Source organism: Staurois parvus, unplaced genomic scaffold (genome assembly GCF_062004578.1).
Source record: "Staurois parvus isolate SC_StPar_1 unplaced genomic scaffold, SC_StPar_1.0 ptg000151l, whole genome shotgun sequence".
Taxonomy (NCBI): domain Eukaryota; kingdom Metazoa; phylum Chordata; class Amphibia; order Anura; family Ranidae; genus Staurois; species Staurois parvus.
This window is the reverse complement of record NW_028317947.1, coordinates 23492042-23513735: the sequence shown is the minus strand read 5'-3', so window position 1 is coordinate 23513735 and position 21694 is coordinate 23492042. Positions and strand designations below refer to the sequence as shown.

At 39.6% G+C, this 21694-nt stretch overlaps 1 protein-coding gene across 1 annotated transcript; it reads left to right on the top strand.

Moving 5' to 3' along the window:
• Positions 1–742: 742 nt before the first annotated feature.
• On the top strand, positions 743–17763 carry MYL4 (myosin light chain 4). Its single transcript, XM_089674663.1, has 7 exons — positions 743–925; positions 5997–6024; positions 8272–8421; positions 12048–12221; positions 13992–14069; positions 15860–15900; positions 17536–17763. The coding sequence occupies exons 1-6, from the start codon at positions 812–814 to the stop codon at positions 15886–15888; spliced, it is 573 nt and encodes a 190-aa protein (XP_089530789.1). The 5' UTR covers positions 743–811; the 3' UTR covers positions 15889–15900; positions 17536–17763.
• Positions 17764–21694: the final 3931 nt, after the last annotated feature.

The following is a 21694-nucleotide window of genomic DNA, read 5'->3' as shown; positions in this document are numbered from 1 at the left end:
ACATGCAGTGTGTATATATATATATATATATATATATATATAGTATGTTTACTGTATATTTATTTAATTATTTTTAAATATATGGAATATGGCCAAAAATTGTAGTATTTCAAATATATGTCAATATATTTGGGAAGAATATTTTTAAAATGTATTTCAAATATATTTTTCTTCCATGTGGGTCAACTTTTTTTTTTTAAAGTGGAATTTGTTTTTTTTGCTGGGTAGAATAAAAATTTGTTTTTTTTTGCTGGGTAGAATAAAAATGCAAAATGCGGCAAAAATGCACTACCATGCATTTCAGCAGCTTCTCAATTGAACTCTATCGTAGCAAAAATGTTGCTTTTTTGTTTTTAAAAAAGTCCCTGACCCTTTCCAAAAAATGCAGCAGCTCAACAAAGCATCGATGTGAACATGTTCCATAGGAAGCCAGGTTAAATGGACTGTAGTGCGTTTCTGCACAAAGCACTAAAAAAAGCATTGGTGTGAACGGAGCCTGAGGCTCTCACTTTCAGCACGGTACACTTCGCCCTCTGAACAAGCACAGCTGTGACTGCATGGAGAATGAGTGACAGCCTGCCAGCAATGCTGAGCGTGTGTGGCAGGGCTGGTGTTAATACGTGAGCAGAGCCAGGGGCTGATAACAATGAATTCTTCTGTCCCATGGGGGGAATCTCTCTGTCAGGCTTCCTTTTATAGTAACACAGCTTCCACTCCTTACATATAAGAGGGACCAGAGTGACCACCCCTGGCTCTGTCATTCCAGTCCTCTTCTCCTTCTCACCCCCAAGCCGTCCTCACTCGCACCATCATGGCCCCCAAGAAGCCTGAACCAAAAAAGGATGCCCCTAAGCCGGCAGCTGCACCTGAACCCCCTGCCCCAGAGCCCCCAAAGGAGATTCTCTTTGACCCCAAGAGTATCACGGTGAGTACTGATGAACGAAGGGTGATGAGGATACTCGGGCAATTCTGGAGTTACCATCGCTGTCTGATTTTTAGGGCTTTAAGATTAGAATGAGCAAAGCCATTTCAGATCAATTGATTTCCCAACAAAATTTCCAGTTTCCCTGTGGCACGTTTTCCAAAAATCTCAATTTCGCTCATGCTTTTGCTTGAAAAGCAAAAAAAGAAAATTGACTTTTTCAAATTAAAAGGTGTGGGGTTTTTTTTTGGAGGGGGGCTTATTTAATTAATTTTTTTTTTTATTATTTTACATTTTTATTACTATTATTATTATTATTATTATTCATTGTGTTTGTGTTTTCCTTTTTTATGTGCATGTGATCATTATTTGTGCACTATCATTTTAGTTTTTTATCACTGTTTTCTTTCTGTTAATTTTTTTTCTTTTATTATTATTATTATTATACAGGATTTATATAGCGCCAACAGTTTGCTCAGCACTTTACAATATAATGGGAGACAATCAAGGGCGGACTGACCATTTGGAAACTCGGGCACTGCCCGAGGGCCCGGGGTCAGTAGGTAGCCCCATGAGAGGCCCCTGGTACCTTTTTCATAGGCCTTTTTGAGTTTGGGAAAGAACACAGGGGCCCCATGATCCCCTATTTCCCAAGGGCCCCATGAGTTGTCAGTCCGCCCCTGGAGACAATACAGCAACGTCCTGCTTCTTGGAGCTTACAATCTTTTTTACACAAGTGCAAGTGCAGGATAGCTTGATGGAACTTCTGTAACCCACAGGCGTTAAAGTTCACTGAATACTAAAAAATAAAAAAAAAAAACACCAAAAGCCACCTTCACTTTGCCTTCTCTGTTGACTCCAATGCATCTTACTAAAAACCTTTGCTACAATCACCAAGTTTCCAATTATACCAATGATATTTTGGAGAAACGACAACTCTCAATATCTCTCATTGCTATTTGAGATCTGTCTCTGGTTTTACCATTAATATTTTAATATATTATTATTATTATTTTATATTATTATATTATTTATTTATATATATATATATATATATATATATATATATATATATATATATTTATTTCTATTTTTTTTATATATATATATATGTTAGATTCCATCCTCACCATCCGTTAAGGTGCTGAGGGCTGATAGTTACCGATATTTAAATTTTTCTTGGAGACTGTTTGCTGTTTGGGACACACAAGTCTGTAAAGGGACCAAGGAAATGAAGTTCCTACAGGTTCCCATTACATCATTTGTAATATAAGGCTGGTTGCACAAACACAGAAATAAAAAAATTGACTACATCCCACATCGCCTTACTGTATTGGGTGCCCTTCAAAATGATGGTGTTAACACAACATGGAAGTGTGATTTTTACATTTAGGTGTATAGGTGGTCAAAACAAAAAGAAGAATTAAACATGACCTCTCTGTCTTTCCATCATGCATTCTTTCACACTGATCTCACAATCTGTTCTGCATGTTGGGGGCTGGTGACAACATGCACAGAATTAGTGTCCCGAATGATGGGATCAGAAGGTCCCGAATGAAGATTAGAGAAGTATGAACCTATACATGAGAGGCTAGAACCAGAGCATATACAGACATACAGGAATGTGGCACTGGTGGGAGGAAATTCCAGGCTTATCAAGAAACAACTTGCTTTACTATATATAACATTTGTTGGGTCTTACTTTGTCACTTTGATGCTGACATGACAGCTGTACATATGGATATGTCTGCATGGTAGTGAGCATTGATACTATAACTATCAGTAGGAAAAAATGGGAAAAAAATATAGGTAAAAGAATGGAGAAAAATATAGGAAAAAATGGAGAAATACAATAAATAGAGATATTCAGAGGATAGCCCTAGTTTCATTATTATTTTAACATAATAATAACAATAAATAATAATAAACAATAAATCAATGACTGAAGCGTAGCCTATAACTAGAAAAAAAATGTTTTTGTAACCTGTACAGGGTTTTGTACAGGGTATTTACAGCCCAAACAGTGTTACTATTAATATGTTTATTATTATTATTATTATTAATAATAATAATAATAATAATAATAATAATAATAATTATATATATATATATATATATATATATATATATATATAATTATTATTATTATACAGGATTTATATAGCGCCAACAGTTTGCTCAGCGCTTTACATTATAGTGGGAGACAATACAGTAACAATACAGTTCAATACAAGAGGGATTTGAGGGCCCTGCTCCTTGGAGCTTACAATCTAGGAGGGAGGGGTGACTGGTACAGTAGGTAGTCACTGTGGGGGATGGAGTGGTTGGAAATTGGAGGATTCCAGAATTAGCAGAGGGCGGGATAGGCTTCTACATATATATATACACTTATTACTATTATTATTATTATGACTCAAAGTGGCTAAAACCCAACTGTGCTATTTTTTTTTCATCATATGGTCACCCAGGTTGTGTTAAAAAAAAAAAGCAGACTGTACTCATCTCCTCTCTGGAGGCTTTTTCTTTTCCTTTTCCCAACCCACATGGAAGAAAAATATATTTAAAAAATATTCTTCTCAAATATAATGATATATATTTGATATATATTTGAATTACTACAATTTTGACCGTATTCAATAAATTTCAAAATACATTTTTATATATATATATATATATATATATATATATATATATATATATATATATATATATATATATATATAGTATGTTTTTATTACAAAATATATGAAAAATATATATTTTTGTTTAATTTTCAAATATACTGTATGTCTTTAAAAGTATATTAAATCTACATTTTTGGAATGCATTTACAAATATATGTAAAAATATATGTTAAAATTACTTTTTTATATGTAAAAAAAAATCTGAAGAATATATTTAAAAAATATATATTTTTCAAAATAGTTTTGAAATATTTTGTAATATATATATATATATATAAAACGTATTTCAATATTGAAATATATTTTGAAATATATTGAATATGGCCAAAATTGTAGTATTTCAAATATATTTTGGAAGAATATTTAAAAAATATATTTCAAATATATTTTTCTTCCATGAGGGAAGAGAAACCTGAAGGAGGACCCAGTGCAGCACATCCCCATCTTCATGAATTTGGAAAAAATACATATATACAAAAACAACAAGACATACAACATACATGGGAACTGGAGAAGGACTGAATTGAGCTTTAAACAAGGGTCAGCTGTAGCTACGTATGTTGGGTCCCTGTAACAAAACCAATAGGGGCCCCCTATCTCTCCAATCTTTATCTCAAAGCCAGTTCCTCCAACAGGACTGAACCAGAGAAATCTTATCATGTATATCTAGAGGCTGGAATTGCTTGCAATGCTCAGCCTAATTTTACTTAGACTATAGTCAAGAAAGATGTCATGAAGAGGAAAGACCATTGACACAGAAAGTGCTTACTAGCTAGCACATCATCACATAACGAATCAAATAGTCAGCGTGCACTAATCCTGCTGCTGATTGATGCCAATTACACTTCCAGAAACAGAGAAACTATTACCGCTGCACCAAGAGAGAAATTCCATGTAACCTATCACTTTAGACTTAGCAAAGGAGGTGCACTTAGGAGGGGCAATTGACTGAAGTGCTTAAGCAATCCATGTCCCCTGCCAGCAAAGGAACCTAATGAAAGGGTTTGTAAAGTCAAGATATTGCTTTTTTTTGGTTTTGGATATAATGTGGAAGTGTTAGAACCCATGTCAGGTTTTTGATGAGAAGATTAACACTCTTTGTCCAGGTGACCAGTGTTTTCAATATAGAAAGTAATGGAAATCCAAAAATGTGGAGATGTCACAGGTAAAGGAGGTGGAAGGAAATCTTCCAGTTGGGGAAACTGTTCTGGCGACAACTGTCCTTGAAGAGAGTAGGATCTCCTCTTATTTCCCGTTGTGTCCCTGGGAAGTCTCCCCCAAAGGGGCACAGAGAACAAAAATATTCCCTCTAAACTGTCTGTACAAAAGTGTCAGCCAACACAATGCTTGTATCCAAAGCCTCCCTTGTACAACTCAAGAAACTGATATTTTAGCTCTTTGTCAAGCCTGGTTGCCTGAGTTAGCCCCTAGCTTCTTTTTTGTATCTTAAATCACGGGTATCCAACTGGCGGCCCTCCAGCTGTTGCCAAACTACAAGTCCCATGAGGCATTGCAAGATTGACAGTTACAAGCATGACTCCCAAAGGCAGAGGCATGATGGGACTTGTAGTTTTGCAACAGCTGGAGGGCCACCAGTTTGACACCGCTGTATTAAATTCTTCAACAGTGAGATCTCCCTATCATAACTCCGGACTCTGCTCCTATCCACCTAGGATTTTAGGGTGTCCCCACCCAACTTTGTGTGTTTCAGCTCCTTTTAGTACATTCTCCATAGTATAAACTAAACATCCAGTAGGAAGAGGGGTGTTTTTTATAATGGGCACAGGCAAGCTGGGGTAGATAACAGGGAGCAATGTTAAAATATGTTGATGACAGTCAACTGATGGACCTATGATGTTGACCTACTGTTTCCACTGAGGGTCTGATATAACCTACCTTGACGCCGAAGAACTCACTCCCCCTTCCCTACTCCATTTCCTATTCCTTTTACGTTAACACTTATAATTTATAGCTGTTAGGGTTTCTAATATTTATACATTTCTGATTCAGTTATTGTTTAAGGTCTTACAGGTATTTTGTCTATTGCTCTTCACTGATGTCACCCCAATGTAACGGACTGCTATGCTGTATTCCTGTTTAATGTGATATCAGTGTGTATCCAATTGCCTATGTACTCTGATTTATGATAAAGATATTGGACAAGAAAACCATATTGATCTGAGATAGCGTTTTCTCATCATCTCATACACGGGTGTCCAACTGGCGGCCATTCAGCTGTTTACAAACTACAAGTCCCAAGAGGCATTGCAAGATTGACAGTTACAAGCCTGACTCCCAAAGGTAGAGGCATGATGGGACTTTCACCGCCAGTTTGACACCCCTGACCCTAATACAATCAACTAACAGTCAATACTTTCTTTTATCTGCAGATCGAGTACTCCTCTGACCAGATTGAAGGCAAGTCCTTTTTACATTTGAATAAGTATTTGCAACTGCACCCTTTGGCATCCTCCAGCTTTGGGTTCATCTATATTATAAAAATTAATTATCCGTTCTATAACTCTTTAGAAGGTTCTCCGTTATATAAAATTAGATATAAAGGCCAAAGGGAGAATAGGGCCCCTTCATAACAGCAGTACTGCAGCAGTGTGTTAATATTAAGGTACAGTAATATTTCAGTCACCAGCAAGTGGCGGGCTTCATGAGAAAAGCAACTTCCGGAGTAACCTCCAAAATGTCTCTTATTAATATTCCTTTGAGAAAAAAAAGTCTCAGGGCCAATTTGAATCTCAGTGTCTGCAAAGAGGTTCGCTATTTTAGCATTAGGCAGGTATGTTCTAATGTATCAATGTCTGCTTCCTTTGTGTGTTGACTTACTTTAAAATTCCAAAAGTTTTTTTCAACCTTTTAAAGTATTCAACTTTTCATGGTGATTCTGCCTAGAAGGTCCTTGTTCAGGCAATTCCTGGTATAGGGTGACAACTGCATTCCAGTTGGCCTGCTTGATTTGCTTCATTGTCACCCTGTCAACAAGGAACAGAGGGCACACTGGCCTTGCACATTACATTTGTGATAGATTTACTGTATGAACAAAATAAATTCTACTCACAAATAACTCAAGAATAAAGGCACATCAATGTTCCCAATTCACTCAAGATGACCTAGTCTCCTAAGCAAGTCACAACCACAGGAGGGCCATCCAAAACTGTTGCGTTTCGAGAGGGGGTCCCCTCTTCCTCACAGCCAATGGTACAAAGGTAATGCGCAAGGCTGGTGCACCCTCTGCTCCTTGTTTTCTAGTACTTGTCCTGGGTTCCTCAGCCCTTAGAGGGCAGCAAGGCCTGTGCCAGCCTCAAAACAGCCAAGAACCTGAGATCCACCATGTACCGGTGTACTGCTGTTGAGCGCAGGAGATTATTCATCTTTGTTCTTTTTGTGTGAGAGATTGCAAGCTGTGAGAGATTGCATTGACATAGGTGGAGGAGATCAGCAGCACTGAGATTCCAAAAATCTGTAAAAAAGGCTGATAAAATGTAATTTAATTTGTGTAATTTAAGTGTTCATATTACATGGTGCTCAAGCTAACTGATTTCACCCAGTTAAACTATAGATCTGTGTTAATTATGGATACTGGAGCATAGCAAAAATAATGAAACAGCCGTGACAGACAAATCTCCAGCATTGTCTGGGGATTATAGGGCTAATGAAGAGCCTGGAATGAATAGAATGCCCCATGGAATAATTCTAACTCATGTATAATGTGTATTACAGTAACATGATACCATAGTGTCTAACTGCGTAGAGAGTGATACCTTCCAGCTGTCTAGGATATTCCATTGAGGTCATAATGTTGATATAATGCCACTTGTTTTCCTAGAGTACAGTCCTTAAAAGAACTGAAAATAGGTATTAAAGTTTATATATACTTAAAAGAGAGAGGCCAGGTCTCCTTGAAAACCCACTTACTACCAAAATGAATGGACCATTCATCTGCTGGAGATGGTGTGGGTAGAAATAATGTGAAATCTCCATGTCAGACAGTGTCAGAGCTTACACAGGGTTAATGATGTTCTCCCCTCCCTCACACAAATTGTTTAGACCTGGTGATTGGTTGCCCTAGCTTAAGCATTACATCCTGGAAAGAATGAAAGGATACTCAGAAGCGTTGGCTATTTTAGATGGCTCTAACAGATGAATGAAACAGCGGAGGAGAGTAATGATGTTGAGTAATGGGGGGAGGGTAGGGTTTTGAAGTTGAGCTTTCAAAAGAACATGTCCCGTTAGCATGAAAAGGCAACATTAGAGATTATCTTCCAAAAAGCATGCCAACATTTTGAAAGTAGAACCCATGATGGAGCCTTGTCCTACTAGGTCCAAATTTTCCCACTGTCCAATCCACTGCTTTATACCTCTGAAAACCAGACATTTCTAGGTATGAGGAGCACAATACACCTCTTCTCCAGCTGCCTCTTGCAGCTTAGCAGCCATTCCCAGGACCACGTTTTATTAAACATGGAAGGAAGAAGCTTACTTAGGCTTGGGGAAGGTCTACTATTAGAAAGTCAAACCTTGGACAGGAATTATTTTGGGGGCTCTGATGCAGGAGCATGGAAACGGTAACCACCTACAGCCACTATTCAATATAGAAACTGTATTTGAGATATTATCATGAGTTGTTATATTTTTCACTTTCCTTATTGCCAGAATTCAAAGAGGCCTTCCAGCTGTTTGATCGTACCCCCACAGGAGAGATGAAGATCACCTATGGACAATGCGGAGATGTACTAAGGGCTCTGGGACAGAATCCCACCAATGCAGAGGTGATGAAGGTCTTGGGAAGACCCAAAACAGAGGGTGAGTTGTTTTCTATCGATGGCAAGTGACTGTCAGAACAAACCTTCCATAATCCCCCTGTGGCACAATTTTTGGGTCAATGCATAGACATTCACACTATTATTGATCTATTGCACTTAATTCTTGGTGTCAGTTTTGTATAGCAATCAAGCAAAAATAATTAAACCAACAAAATAACTAAAGAGCTGAGACAGAAGTATTGTCATCTGAGGGATCTTTAAGAATTTCCATGATCACCTGACTATTTAGCTGAGTTGTCTCTTGAAAATGGTTGTAGCTCTTTGTGAATGATACTGTGATGATGCTGAGACATCCATTGACTGGAAAAGTGTGATTCAGTTGTCATTTCAGTACATATTTGAAAAATGAACAGGAGTTTTGTTTTTTTTCTTTGTACAATAGATCTAGCTGGACAAAAATATAAAACAAGAAAAATTATCTGGAAACATTTCATGAGATAAATTAGCCAGAAGCAAAATAAAGTTGTAGTTAAAAGGGTTATTTCACCGTTTTTTTTTAAAGGTGAAATAACAGTTTTAACTACAAATTTATTTTGCTTCTAGCTAATTTATCTCATGAAATGTTTGCAGGTAATTTTTCTTGTTTTATATTTTTGTCCAGCTAGAACCATTGTACAAAAAAACAGAACTGTTAATTTTTCAAATATGTGACTGAAATGACAAGTGAAGCACACTATGCTTTCCATAAACCCCATTCCAAAACCCTGTACTAATCAGCACTCCAGGATTTTTTTTTTTACGATTGATCTAGTTTGGTTACATTTAATTCTTCATCTCTCACAACCGGAGGGCAGCTGGGGATGCAGAAGTAGTAGTAGTTTGTGCTACATACAATTAGTGCTGGTCTTTTTAGCTTTCTTTGAGCGACCTGCCCTTCTGAACACAGGGGGTCACTCACTTGACAACCCCACCATTCAGAGAGCGTCTTGTATTTTTTCAATGAATACAAGGCGCTCTCTGATTGGACAGGGTGGAGAGGAAGGACGGACAATGTCTCCACCTTGTCCAATCAAAGAGTGCCTTCTATTCATTGAAAAAATACAGGACATTCTTTGCAGAGTAAGCAACCATGTTCAGAATACAGATGGAAACTCACTCAGGACCTGGAAGAGAGCAAACCTGACTGTATGTAGTACAGGCTACATCCCCAGCAAACCTGTGAGCAGGGGTGGACTGAGAACTCATGGGGCCCCCGGGCAATAGGGGATGATGGGGCCCCTGTGTCCTTGCCCAAACTCAAAAAAGCCTATGAGAAAGGTACCAGGGGCATCTCATGGGGCCCCCTACTAACCCCGGGCCCCTGCCTGTGAGATATGAAGAATTAGATGTAACCAAGTTGGAACAATGTAAATTAAAAAAAAAAGATAATTCCTGGAGTTCAGGTCTAAGCAAACAGAAAGCCATGTGTTTGAATGGAGCTTTATATATCACAGCCATAGAATGGCCAACAAGGAACGGCACAAGACAATCTACCATATAAATAGTATTGCTTATGTAAAATGATATGCAGGTCCCAAGGGTTTCTGGCTCAATGTGACATACCTTCTATGTTGAACAAACACTCAGCCTGGCCCACCTGGCATTAGGGCTCTTTCTATTTCAGCGACAGGGATTAAGGTCCCTTGAGGCCCAAGCACAGGGTAGGGGTGGGCATGACGCCGAGAGGACTCAAAGAATTGTGGGTAATTCACCCAGCCTATTTGTGGGGGTCTGATCACCGCTATACTCAGAGGAATTAAATTCCCAGTATTAACAGTACAGACCAGGCCCATACCATGAACGGCATTACATTCCCAATGGGGACCCAGGGGAGGGCAAGTGACATTTCAGTAAGCTATGGTATGTGTGCTATTATCTGTGAATGCAGTCAATGCCGGGTCACAGAAAATCTTAAGAGCCGAGGCCGCAAATGGTCACTTCTAAGACTTTAGATTTAGTGACTTAATACACAAAGTCTGCCAGTTGTCTGGCTCTAGATCCCGGTCGGATATACAATACTCTAAAGCATATTCAGAATACAATACTGCTTAAATCATAGCACAATAAAGGACTGCATCAATCTCTCATAGCAAGGACTATAGAAGAAGTGGATCAAGGCCAAGACAACTGCCTTAAGGCAAACCCGTAATGAGAGAAACACTGGCAGCCATTGGCAAAGTCTCCTTTTGGAAATGCTAATTGCCTGGCTGTCACACCAATGACTGTCACTGACCCAAAATTACATCTTTATACTTGTTCAAGATCAGTGGTTCAGAAAATATTACATCTACAGCTGATGCTAATTTTCAGAATCTTTCACTGGCTTTTTAATTCTTTTGTGGAATCCCTCAACATGGGTTTTCTGCTCCTCTCACCTGCTACAACCATTAAAAGAAGATCTCACTATTCTTCCTGAATGTTTAAGTTTTAATTTCATTTACAGAAAGTGCAGCAAGGGGATGGAGACTCCTCCCAATGCAGTAGGGGGAAGAAAATTTACAAATATACAAAATACACTGCAACAATTTCAGACAAAACATATGGTATACTGTATACATATATATATATACACACATATATATATATATTAATTATTATTATTTTTTAATATGGGAAAAGTTTCCATTGCCGTCTGTCTTCCCTTTAGGAAGATCTCCCTCACTTTCTGTCCGGGTGATCAAAGAATAAATAGGAAGATCTGCCTATTGGGAACACGAAAAGCAATAGAAACCCACCAGAGGTGCTTACCTCTCTCCTGTACCATGTGGCTAGGCTGTGTGTCTCTGTAATGTGTGTTCGGTCCCGGTTGCTATGGGAAACTGTCCCTGGGGAGGGGGCCAGAACACCGACATCCTCGCTACCAGAGAACAACTCACCTTACCAGTTACCATGCTTAATGACAAGCTGCTGAAAAACTTTACACCGGTCCTTGGTTACCAGTGGCAACTACTCTCTCTTCCTTCACTCTTGATGCCAAGTTAGACCCTGGTAACAGACTCACTTCACACCCCATATGTGCTTTAACTGACCCAAGTTCTTGTGATTGCCATTAACCGTCATGCACCCCTTTGAGTAAATTTAGACCAGGCTTTTACCAAACTTTACTCAAACACAGTTGAGTACAAAAGAATCGCTCACTAACTATTCTGACTTGTGGCTGCCCAGGCATACCTTACATAGGTGACAGTCTATAACCTGGTGGAAGCTCATAGTGTGGCAGTCTCCGATAAGCTGGTGCCTTCGGGCTGACTGTGTGTCCCAGCAGTCCCCCTTCATAGAATGGTGTCACAGCATCTCAAGCAGGCAGGTTGGAGAATGAACGACCTGGGAGCTCCTGGGTGGTTGCTGTCTGTAAAGGGTTACATCTTCCTCTGTAAGCCTCTTGCTTCAAACAAACAAAATAAAAAAAAGGGTTTTGGCTGGAACTGTACTTTAGGTCACAAAAAAATAATGAAGAAAAATAAACCACTGGGCGATTTAACTTACCAGCATTCACCCAACAGCAAAAAAAATCTGTTTTGGGAAGCCTATATTTTTATCTCATTAATGAAAATGTATTTATTGATAATTAAGAGGTACTAGTGATTAGTAGCAAGTTAACCTTGGACTTCTGTTTCTGAATTTCAGAATTAAATACCAAACTCTTGGACTTTGATACCTTCCTTCCAATGCTCCAGCACATCTCCAAAAGTAAAGACCAGGGATCTTTTGAGGACTTTGTGGAAGGACTTCGTGTCTTTGACAAAGAGAGCAATGGCACTGTAATGGGAGCAGAATTGCGTCACGTTTTGGCCACTTTGGGTGAGTCACAGCATCTTGCCTCTTCATAATAAAAGGACAAAGAAATTGGAGTGTTTCATAGTTACATAGTTAGTCTGGCTGAAAAAAGACAAAAGTCCATCCAGTTCAACCATTAAAAAAAAAAAGTTATAATCCTATACGAGGAAAGACAAAACAGAGGGCGCACAGGCCTAGTGCATTACCATAAAAAATGTTTAATAAAAAATAAAGTATGTGTTGTACTCACAAACGACAATATAGTCAAGGCACATCATAAAGAACAGCTGGGTCAACACCGCGCTGAGTAACAGTCCGCAATAGGGAGTTTAGACATCCAAAAGGCTGACGCGTTTCGAGGACTTGCCTCTTCCTCAGAGCCAACTGACCAAATGTCTGCTCCCTCTTTTATATGCTCACTACTAGTTAAACCAAAGGTCACATGGGCCATCCTGGACACTCCCCTGTGCAGGTGGAGGAGTCACAGGGGCAATTGACATAGTGTAAGTAAACACGAAAGGTCTATAAATATATATATATATATATATATGTATAAATAAAACCATTGAAACTAGTGACAATCATAAAATCATATGAACCATAAGAAGTGTGCACAGTGAAAAATAAATAAATGGAAAGTTACACATATATATAAAATAAAAATCCTTCCCTGGTGATGCACTGCACTGCTCACCTTTAAATAAATGGATGGATGGATGAGCAACGCTACGAAGCTGCCTAGTGCTCTGCTTGCCATAGACAACCATGGGACATGGATTTAATATAGAGAGTAGATCTGAAACCCAGCAGAGACACTTATAAATTCATAGAAATGCAGCCTACAGGGTGTGTGCTTATCCTTCTAGTATAGTCATATGATGAAACGTAGGCATGTGTGGCAATGTAGTGCACCATGGATGGATATGCATATGCGATACTATATACAAGAACAAAGGAGATAAATCACTAGCAAAACATAAATGTTGATATAAAACGTTACAGAAAACTTCTTAATATGGTTCACAAAGTTTAAATAAAATAAAATTAAATTAAATAAGTATTGTTACAATATAGTATAATATCTGGTAAAATTGGTATAGTGTATGGTATATGTGTGTATGCATAGACATGGAAGCATAAGAAATATAAATATATAGGAAATTAAAGGAAAAAAAAAAAAAAGTTGATCCAGAGGAAGGCAAATCTGGTAAATGACAACTCAGTTTTTAGTTTGATACAAAGTGCCAATGCATTTCAGGAGTTTAAAATCACTTAATTCTTCAGGGTGTATGAAGAGGAACATGGCCAAGGACTTCTGATTGTAGAAAAGTCACTGCCTGCATGTAATGTGTGTTCTATTGGCACAGTCTGCAGATGATAGATGTAAGCAATCTGGTGGCAGACTGCTTGTAACTAATAAACCCCTAAACCATGTTAGAACTTTTTATCTTGGAACGTTTTGTCATATACTGGTTTTACTCACCACCATTTCTATGATGCTCCATGTTTCTCCTATCCAGGTTGCACCCAAGGTTTTCTGGTTGGACCATGGATTCCCATGGTTTGAAGGACAACCTTTCTAAAGATTTATCCACTTCTAAGACTTTAGAACACTTTAGCAGAATATAGCTCATCAGTAGTATCCAGTGACGCTTTTTTCCACATTGCCTATTGTTTGCCTTCTCATATCGGCCAACATCAGTCATGTCAATATATCCCCACTAGATGAAACCTGTGCTAAAGCTTGTATCCTTCAGAAACCTCCAAGGTTTTCTTTATCTCTGTCTCATGTAGGTGAGAAGCTACAAGAGAGTGAAGTGGAGCAGCTCCTAGCAGGGCAAGAAGATGCCAACGGCTGCATCAACTATGAAGGTAAACCACCACATACAGGCATGCCACTGCCCTAGTTTTTGTTTTGCTTTGGGTTGGTTATTGTTTCTGAATAAAAATAATTAACCTTATTTACCCATGCTTACTTTGTGTCTTACTCTTAAGCCAAGAGTCATGGTAAGGAGTCAACTTGCTGCTCCGTCAACTGCCTGACATCATGCTTATAATACAAATTGTAACAGCATTAAATAACAAAGTCCTGAAGGCACAGGACCCCCCAAGGATGAGAGAATGGATTAATAGGATAGAATATATATATAGGATGGAGGAGTTATTCCATATAGATGAAGATAAATTGGAAAAATTTAGAAAGGGCTGGAGTAAGTGGGATGCTTTTAAGACCTCAGAAAAATATTATGAGATAATGGGAGCCCCAGAAGTAGAGGTGGAGAAAGAAAAAGATTAGTTGGGAAAGTAGTAGGGATGGAATGGAATGTATAGCTCTGAATAAGGGAGGTAGACAGCCTTAGGAGAAGAAAGAAGAAATAAGGAAGATCTTAATGGACAGGGATGGGGAGTGGGGGGGAATGAGGTATTATGAATAGATTGGAATTGGTTAATGTTAATGTGATTTATTTTGTACTGAAATTAAAGTTAATAAAAGATATAAATAAAAAATTAACAGAGTCCCAAGGTTGTTTAGTTTTCTATTAGAAAAGAAAACCTCTTAAAAAAAAGTCTGTAGAACAAGAACAATTGAAAACTGTGTGAGCACCTGGAGATGTACATGCCTGCAGCAGCCTCAAGAAGTCTACAGATACAGCCAAATTCCAGACCAAAGTGCATCAGCTTTTTGGTCCTATAAACAGTGCTCCTTTAAATGTGGGGCTCTTTTATTTGATAAAAAAATACTGCAGCGCTAACAACCTATACTAAAATACAAATGAGATAAATGGAAATATCACATATAGAATGCACAATAAATATTCAGTGTTAGGTTCTCATAAAATGAATACTATGTGCAGCAGTCCATAAATGCCAATGATGATGAAAAATCACAGCAAAACTCCGTGAGGTGATCACAGTGCCACTCAGTGTGCGGTCAATCCACAGATGGCCAAGATGGCCCCTCACCTCCTTGATGCAACCCACTGGGCCAAACAGCTATGTAGGTGACCTTATACACCCAATAAGGTATCATCAAAGGATGGAACGTATGGATAGATCCCTCCAATATCTTCTCCTATCTCCTAGGTACTCGATTCCACAAAACCATTTAAGATACCATTAAAAACAAAGAAGTTCCTCCATAGTGTAATCCAGTTTTAATAATAACATGAATATAAATAAAATGCCCACTCACATGTAAAATGACAAAGATCAGCTTTTTCCCATATCATGGGTGTGTTTCCATGGTTCTCATGCTAAGAAATGCATGCAGCTCCACTTGCTCCACAATCCCTCCAGAAATGGCGCCGACGCCGGAAATTACGTCACTGCGCCACCGGAAATGATGTCAGTGCGTACCTAGTTTTATTTGATACTGTCATGCAAGCTTAGGAGCTGGAGGTTATCAGCAGGAGGTGGGCAGTTGATATGGTAATGACTATCAGACATCAGATGACTCCTCACTCCTGACTCACAGCTTAAAAGTCAGACACAAGTAAAGTAAATAAAAACACAGGTCAGTCTAATAAAGTAAGACTAATAATTCAATTACGGCAGCAGCCCTGTTGTAGATGATTCACTTTAAGACAGTCTAGCATATTTTACTAATACGTGTGTAAAAAAAGTGATACATTCATCTCATATTCATTTTTATTTTCTCTTAGCTTTCATTAAGCACATCATGTCAGGATGAAGAGACAATGCGGTATGTGTTCCCAAAGTCGCTACTTGGTTGCCTACTACTAACAATAACATTGCAGAGGGCGTGTGACACTTGTAACCCCTGGAACCTCTGATAATGCCTTTTTTATGCCCAGTGGGAATTTTCCTCCAAAAACCTACCTTCTGGCCTTAGCAACACTGTATGAAAATAACCAAGCCCTCTATGGTACCCATATAATTAATTTTCTTTTTTTTCGCTCTGGATAAAGTGGAAAGGGGTCAGACCTTCTGTCAGGTTTCTGTTGTTTTCTGTGTTCCCACCAGGGGTGGACTGATCATTTGGGAACTCAGGCACTGCCCGAGGGCCCAGGGTCAGTAGGGGGCCCCATGAGATGCCCCTGGTACCTTTTCATAGGCTTTTTTGGGTGTGGTTTGAGTGTGGGCAAGGACACAGGGGCCTCATGATCCCCTGTTGTCCGGGGCCCCAAGGGGTGTCAGTCCACCCCTGGTCCCCACAGAAGAAATTCACTCTCTCTCTTTGAGCTGGTGACAAAATTTTAGGGCTCTTATCTGAGCAAGAAGTGAGGAAAAATCCTCCATTAGAGACACCTATTCTGTGACAACTCTCTAAGAAGGGAATTCCACCCACTTCAGAAAGAACCCCCTTCTGTTCTGTTCTGTCTTCTTGATTGAGCCCTTAATGGGATGAAACGCATTTGGAAGGAGGTGGACAGTTAAGACTGTATGTCATGAGTCCTCGGCATCAGGGTGCAAGCTGTTCATTTCTACTTAACAAGTGGCACAGCTGAATGGGGCTGCCCTTTTGAGCATGCACCTGATGGGAGCTGAAAGTACAGGGAAAAATGAGGTTTGGTGTGGCATAGCTACCATTTGATTCCAAAAACAGTCAACTTTAGAGTTTGAAACATCCATAGGGCACATTAGGTTCTCACCAGGATAGCACAGAGTTATAAACATCCATAGGGCACATTAGGTTCACACCAGTATATCATAGAGTTATAAACATCTGTAGGGTACATTAGAATATCTCCAATTTACCATAGAGTTATATACATCTGTAGGGTACATTAGGTTGCCACCAGTGTACTATAGAGTTATTAACATCCATAGGGTACATTAGGTTCACACCAGGATAACACAGATTTATAAACATCAATAGGGTACATTAAGTTCTCACCAGTATATCACAGTGGTATAAACATTAGTAGGGTATATTAGGTTCCCATCAGTGTACTACAGAGTAGTAGGGTACATTAGAATACCTTCAACTTACCATAGAGTTATAAACATTAGTAGGGTACATTAGAATACCTTCAACTTACCATAGAGTTATAAACATTAGTAGGGTACATTAGAATACCTCCAGTTTACCATAGAGGTATATACATTAGTAGGGTACATTAGAATACCTCCAATTTACCACAGAGGTATAAACATTAGTAGGGTACATTAGGTTCCCACCAGCGTACTATAGAGTTATAAGTATCTATAGGGTGCATTGGGCCCCCATGCAGTGTACCACAGACTTTAAACATCTTTAAGGTATACCAGGTTCCCAGCATCTACCCAAAAGGCTTTTTATAGTTAGAGTAAGCATTAAATACACATACAATTGTATTGAAAAGGCAATTAATCAAATATACTCCATGTTTTATAGGTTCCTTCAGATTTTCCCACAGTCCCAACTGCCCTACTGACCCTTCTGAGAAGAGCCAGAAGATGCATTACCCGAGCTGTCTGTAATATGCCTCTCCGACGTGGAAGTTCTGAAGTCCTTGTAAATAATCTCATCCTTTGTTGAAGTGCCATATGAGATTGTAAATTTATTTGGGACTTTTTTTCTCCAGTGGTGACTTTTCACCAAATAAATTTCACAGGAAAACAAGTTTGTGTCTTATAATTAATTGTTTTTAGTAGTCCATTATAAGATGTAAGGTGCCCATACACTAAGAGCAATTGTTTGAGCAGTCTAGCAAGCAACCAATGTCTTTTGAATGGCAGATCCAGGAAACAGGTTAAAAGCAATTGTTCATTTGCTAATGGTATGAAGAAAACACCATGGCTGAGCCAATGTCAGAATGTTGGTTCAGTTTACCTAGTTCTCTGTAACCCTCCATACTTTGGTCTTCCAACATGCTAAGTACCAGGGCAATAGGATGCAACCTGTATGTTGTATATCAGCTGCACCATCAATCAGCCTCTGCTGATCATGAGAAGAGGGGTCCATCGGGCTTTTTGCCTAATGGACCTGAGTGTGCCTTATCCCCAAGTACCGTTCTCCTGGCAACTGTCAAACCCAGACACATCCATTGGATTGCCAGACAGAGAAGCGTGAATGGTCACTCCAGAGAACATGTCTCTACTGCTCTAGAGTTCAGTGGCACCGTGCTTTACACCACAGCATCTGACGCTTTGCATTGCACTTGGTGATGTAAGGCTTGGATGCAGCTGCTCGGCCATGGAAACCCATTACATGAAGCTCTCTACACACTGTTGTTGTGCTAATCTGAAGTCCACACAAAGTTTGGAGGTCTTTAGGTATTGACTCTGCAGACAGTTGGCGACTTCTGCTCACTGTGCGCTTCAGCCACTGACCCCACTCTGTCATTTTACGTGGCCTACCAATTAGTGGCTGAGTTGCTGTTGCTCCCAGTTGCTTCCACTTTGTTATAATCCCACTAACAGTTGAGCGTGGAATATTTAGTAGCCAGGAAATGTCACGGATGGACTTATTGCACAGGTGGCAACCTATCACGGGACCACGCTTGGAGTCACTGAGCTCCTGAGAGCGACCCATTCTTTCACAAATGTTTGTAGAAGCAGTCTGCATGCCTAGGTGATGATTTTATACACCTGTGGCCATTGAGGTGATTGGAACACCTGAATCCAATGATTTGGAGGGGGGTCCCAATACTTTTGGCAATATAGTGTATATGTATACATGCACACATGTAAAGCACTGTGTAAATTAATAAAATATAATATATAAGTACCTGTAATAATAATAATAAATAAAAAAGTGTAACTCAGTAAAAAAGTTTATAATAGAAGGCATCCTCTCATAACTGTTCCAGGAGAACCAGATTACCAACAAAAGGAAGTGGGATGGACCACTGTATTTAATTGAGTTTGGATCATACAGCTTTGATCGGAGTTCTTTGTGATCTGCTGCAGCTAGATGCCACAGAGCACCTCACAGGGTCCCTGGGTGTGTACATTCTGACACATGTTCAACTTCTTCTCTCTTTGCAACCTGTATCATTAATCACATTCAAATATCCGGTATACTTTGAAGATGTCTTGGCACTAGAAGAGGACTGGGAACAATTGGTCAGAAGGGGTGGGGTGGGGAATACAACCAAGTGGCCTTTTCATAGTAGACAGATTCCTGAGGGCTAAAGAAAATGTACCTTGCAAAGTGTGACATAGTGCCACAGATATTGGTGGGAATGGGTATGATGAAAGGTGCGTGCTCCTAAAAGACTTGATTTATCGTGACATACCTTTTCACATCTTCCAATGTGAACAAGGAGCAGGTGGCTACGTATAGAAAATCCACCATGACTGTTGATTGATGTCTGAATGGTGATTTAACTACACTTACAGTCATCAGTCCAACATTTCAAATGCTGAAAGATTTGTATTTCTGCTCATGCGGTCCTGAGATTTACACAGCCTGATCACACAGCACAGCCAGGAGGATGACATCACTTACAGTTAAGGAATACAGCGGTGATCTCTCTCCACTCCCAGCCTGTTGACTGGACTATTAAAGAGCATCAGCAGACTGGCAAGGTCATCTTCTGGTCCATCTCCTCCAGTCAGTATTTTCCTTGCAACACATTTGCATGGAAAACACCTGTTTGGCTCCCGTTCACTGCCCTTCCTCTCCTAGTCTAAGTGCTGCTGTATAGGGGATAATAAGAGTAGCATACCAAGTGTAGGTACTGACCACATACAACAAACTACACTTAAATTGATACTAAATCCAGGACCCTGCATTCACTATATCTGGTCTCTCTGGACCCTGCATTCACTATATCTGGTCTTCCCGGACCCTGCATTCACTATATCTGGTCTCCCCGGACCCTGCATTCACTATATCTGGTCTTCCCGGACCCTGCATTCACTATATCTGGTCTCCTCGGACCCTGCATTCACTATATCCGGTCTCCCCGGACCCTGCATTCACTATATCCGCTTTCCCCGGACCCTGCATTCACTATATCCGCTCTCCCCGGACCCTGCATTCACTATATCTGGTCTCTCTGGACCCTGCATTCACTATATCTGGTCTCCCCGGACTCTGCATTCACTATATATGGTCTCCGTGGTGCCTGCATTCACTATATCTGGTCTCCCCGGACCCTGCATTCACTATATCTGGACTCCCAGGACCCTGAATTCACTATATCCGGTCTCCCCGGTCCCTGTGTTCACTATATCTGGTCTCCCAGGACCCTGCATTCACTATATCTGGTCTCCCCGGACCCTGCATTCACTATATCTGGTCTCCCCGGACCCTGCATTCACTATATCCTGTCTCCCTGGACACTGCGTTCACTATATCTGGACTCCCAGGACCCTGAATTCACTATATCCGGTCTCCCCGGTCCCTGTGTTCACTATATCTGGTCTCCCAGGACCCTGCATTCACTATATCTGGTCTCCCCGGACCCTGCATTCACTATATCTGGTCTCCCCGGACCCTGCATTCACTATATCCGGTCTCCCTGGACACTGCGTTCACTATATCTGGACTCCCAGGACCCTGAATTCACTATATCCCCTCACCCCGGACCCTCATGCACATGGGACATTTTTACAACGGCTGTTTTTGGCTTTTGATGTTTTTTCCTACAGCCAATAAACCCACCAGCATGTTATCCTATGTGTCCATGCACACATAGACTGGAATCAACGTTTTTTGGCAGGGGTTTTTTTTGGTTGGAAAAAAAAATCAGAACTAGTGGGTTTCTAGAGGAGTTTTTTAGCTGTAAAAACACTCGAATGATGAAAAGACCGGCATTTTTGGACTTTTTAACCAAAAAAAATATATATATTTTTGTTAAAAAACCCCACAAAATGCAAACGTGGAAAAACGCAGCAAATCGCCTCTAAATGCTAATGCAAAAACACTAAAAACACTGAAAAACATTTTTAACGTGACTTTACACAGCTAACGTTACCGGCGTTATTAAAACGCCCCGTGTGCATGGAGTCTTATTTGTTATTTTACTTTCCACAAAAGTGGAGTTACCCTTTAAATATGTATTAATGAATATGTAGCTATACTTTTTATATTTCAATATTTTTATTGAAAAACTGTAGAAAGTGTACACAGAAAAATAGGAAACATAGCCCACCTACATGGTGAGTTGTGGCAAATATATAGATTCATAGAGTATATAGGCACATAAAAATACATCAACCAATGACGGGGTAAACAAGAGAACACAACCCCAGTAGGGTAGAACATATTCCATCGGTCAGTAAACCTGGGCAGTTGCAGATAGTCATCTAACAAATTAAGGAGACTGAAAAAATTGAACAAAAAAATCAAAGGAGAGAGTAAAGAATACAACGGAAAAAAACAAAACAAAAAAACAAAAGAGAAAAAAGAAAGGAGGAAGGAAAGAAAAGAGAGAAGAGAAGAGAAGAGATAAGGCCAGCCATAAGTCCATTAGATAAGCTGTACTTTTTATATCTATTATTGTTATTATTATTATACAGGATTTATATAGCACCGAAAGTTTGCTCAGCGCTGTACACTATGGTGGGAGACAGTACACGAGACAGTACAGTAACAATACAAT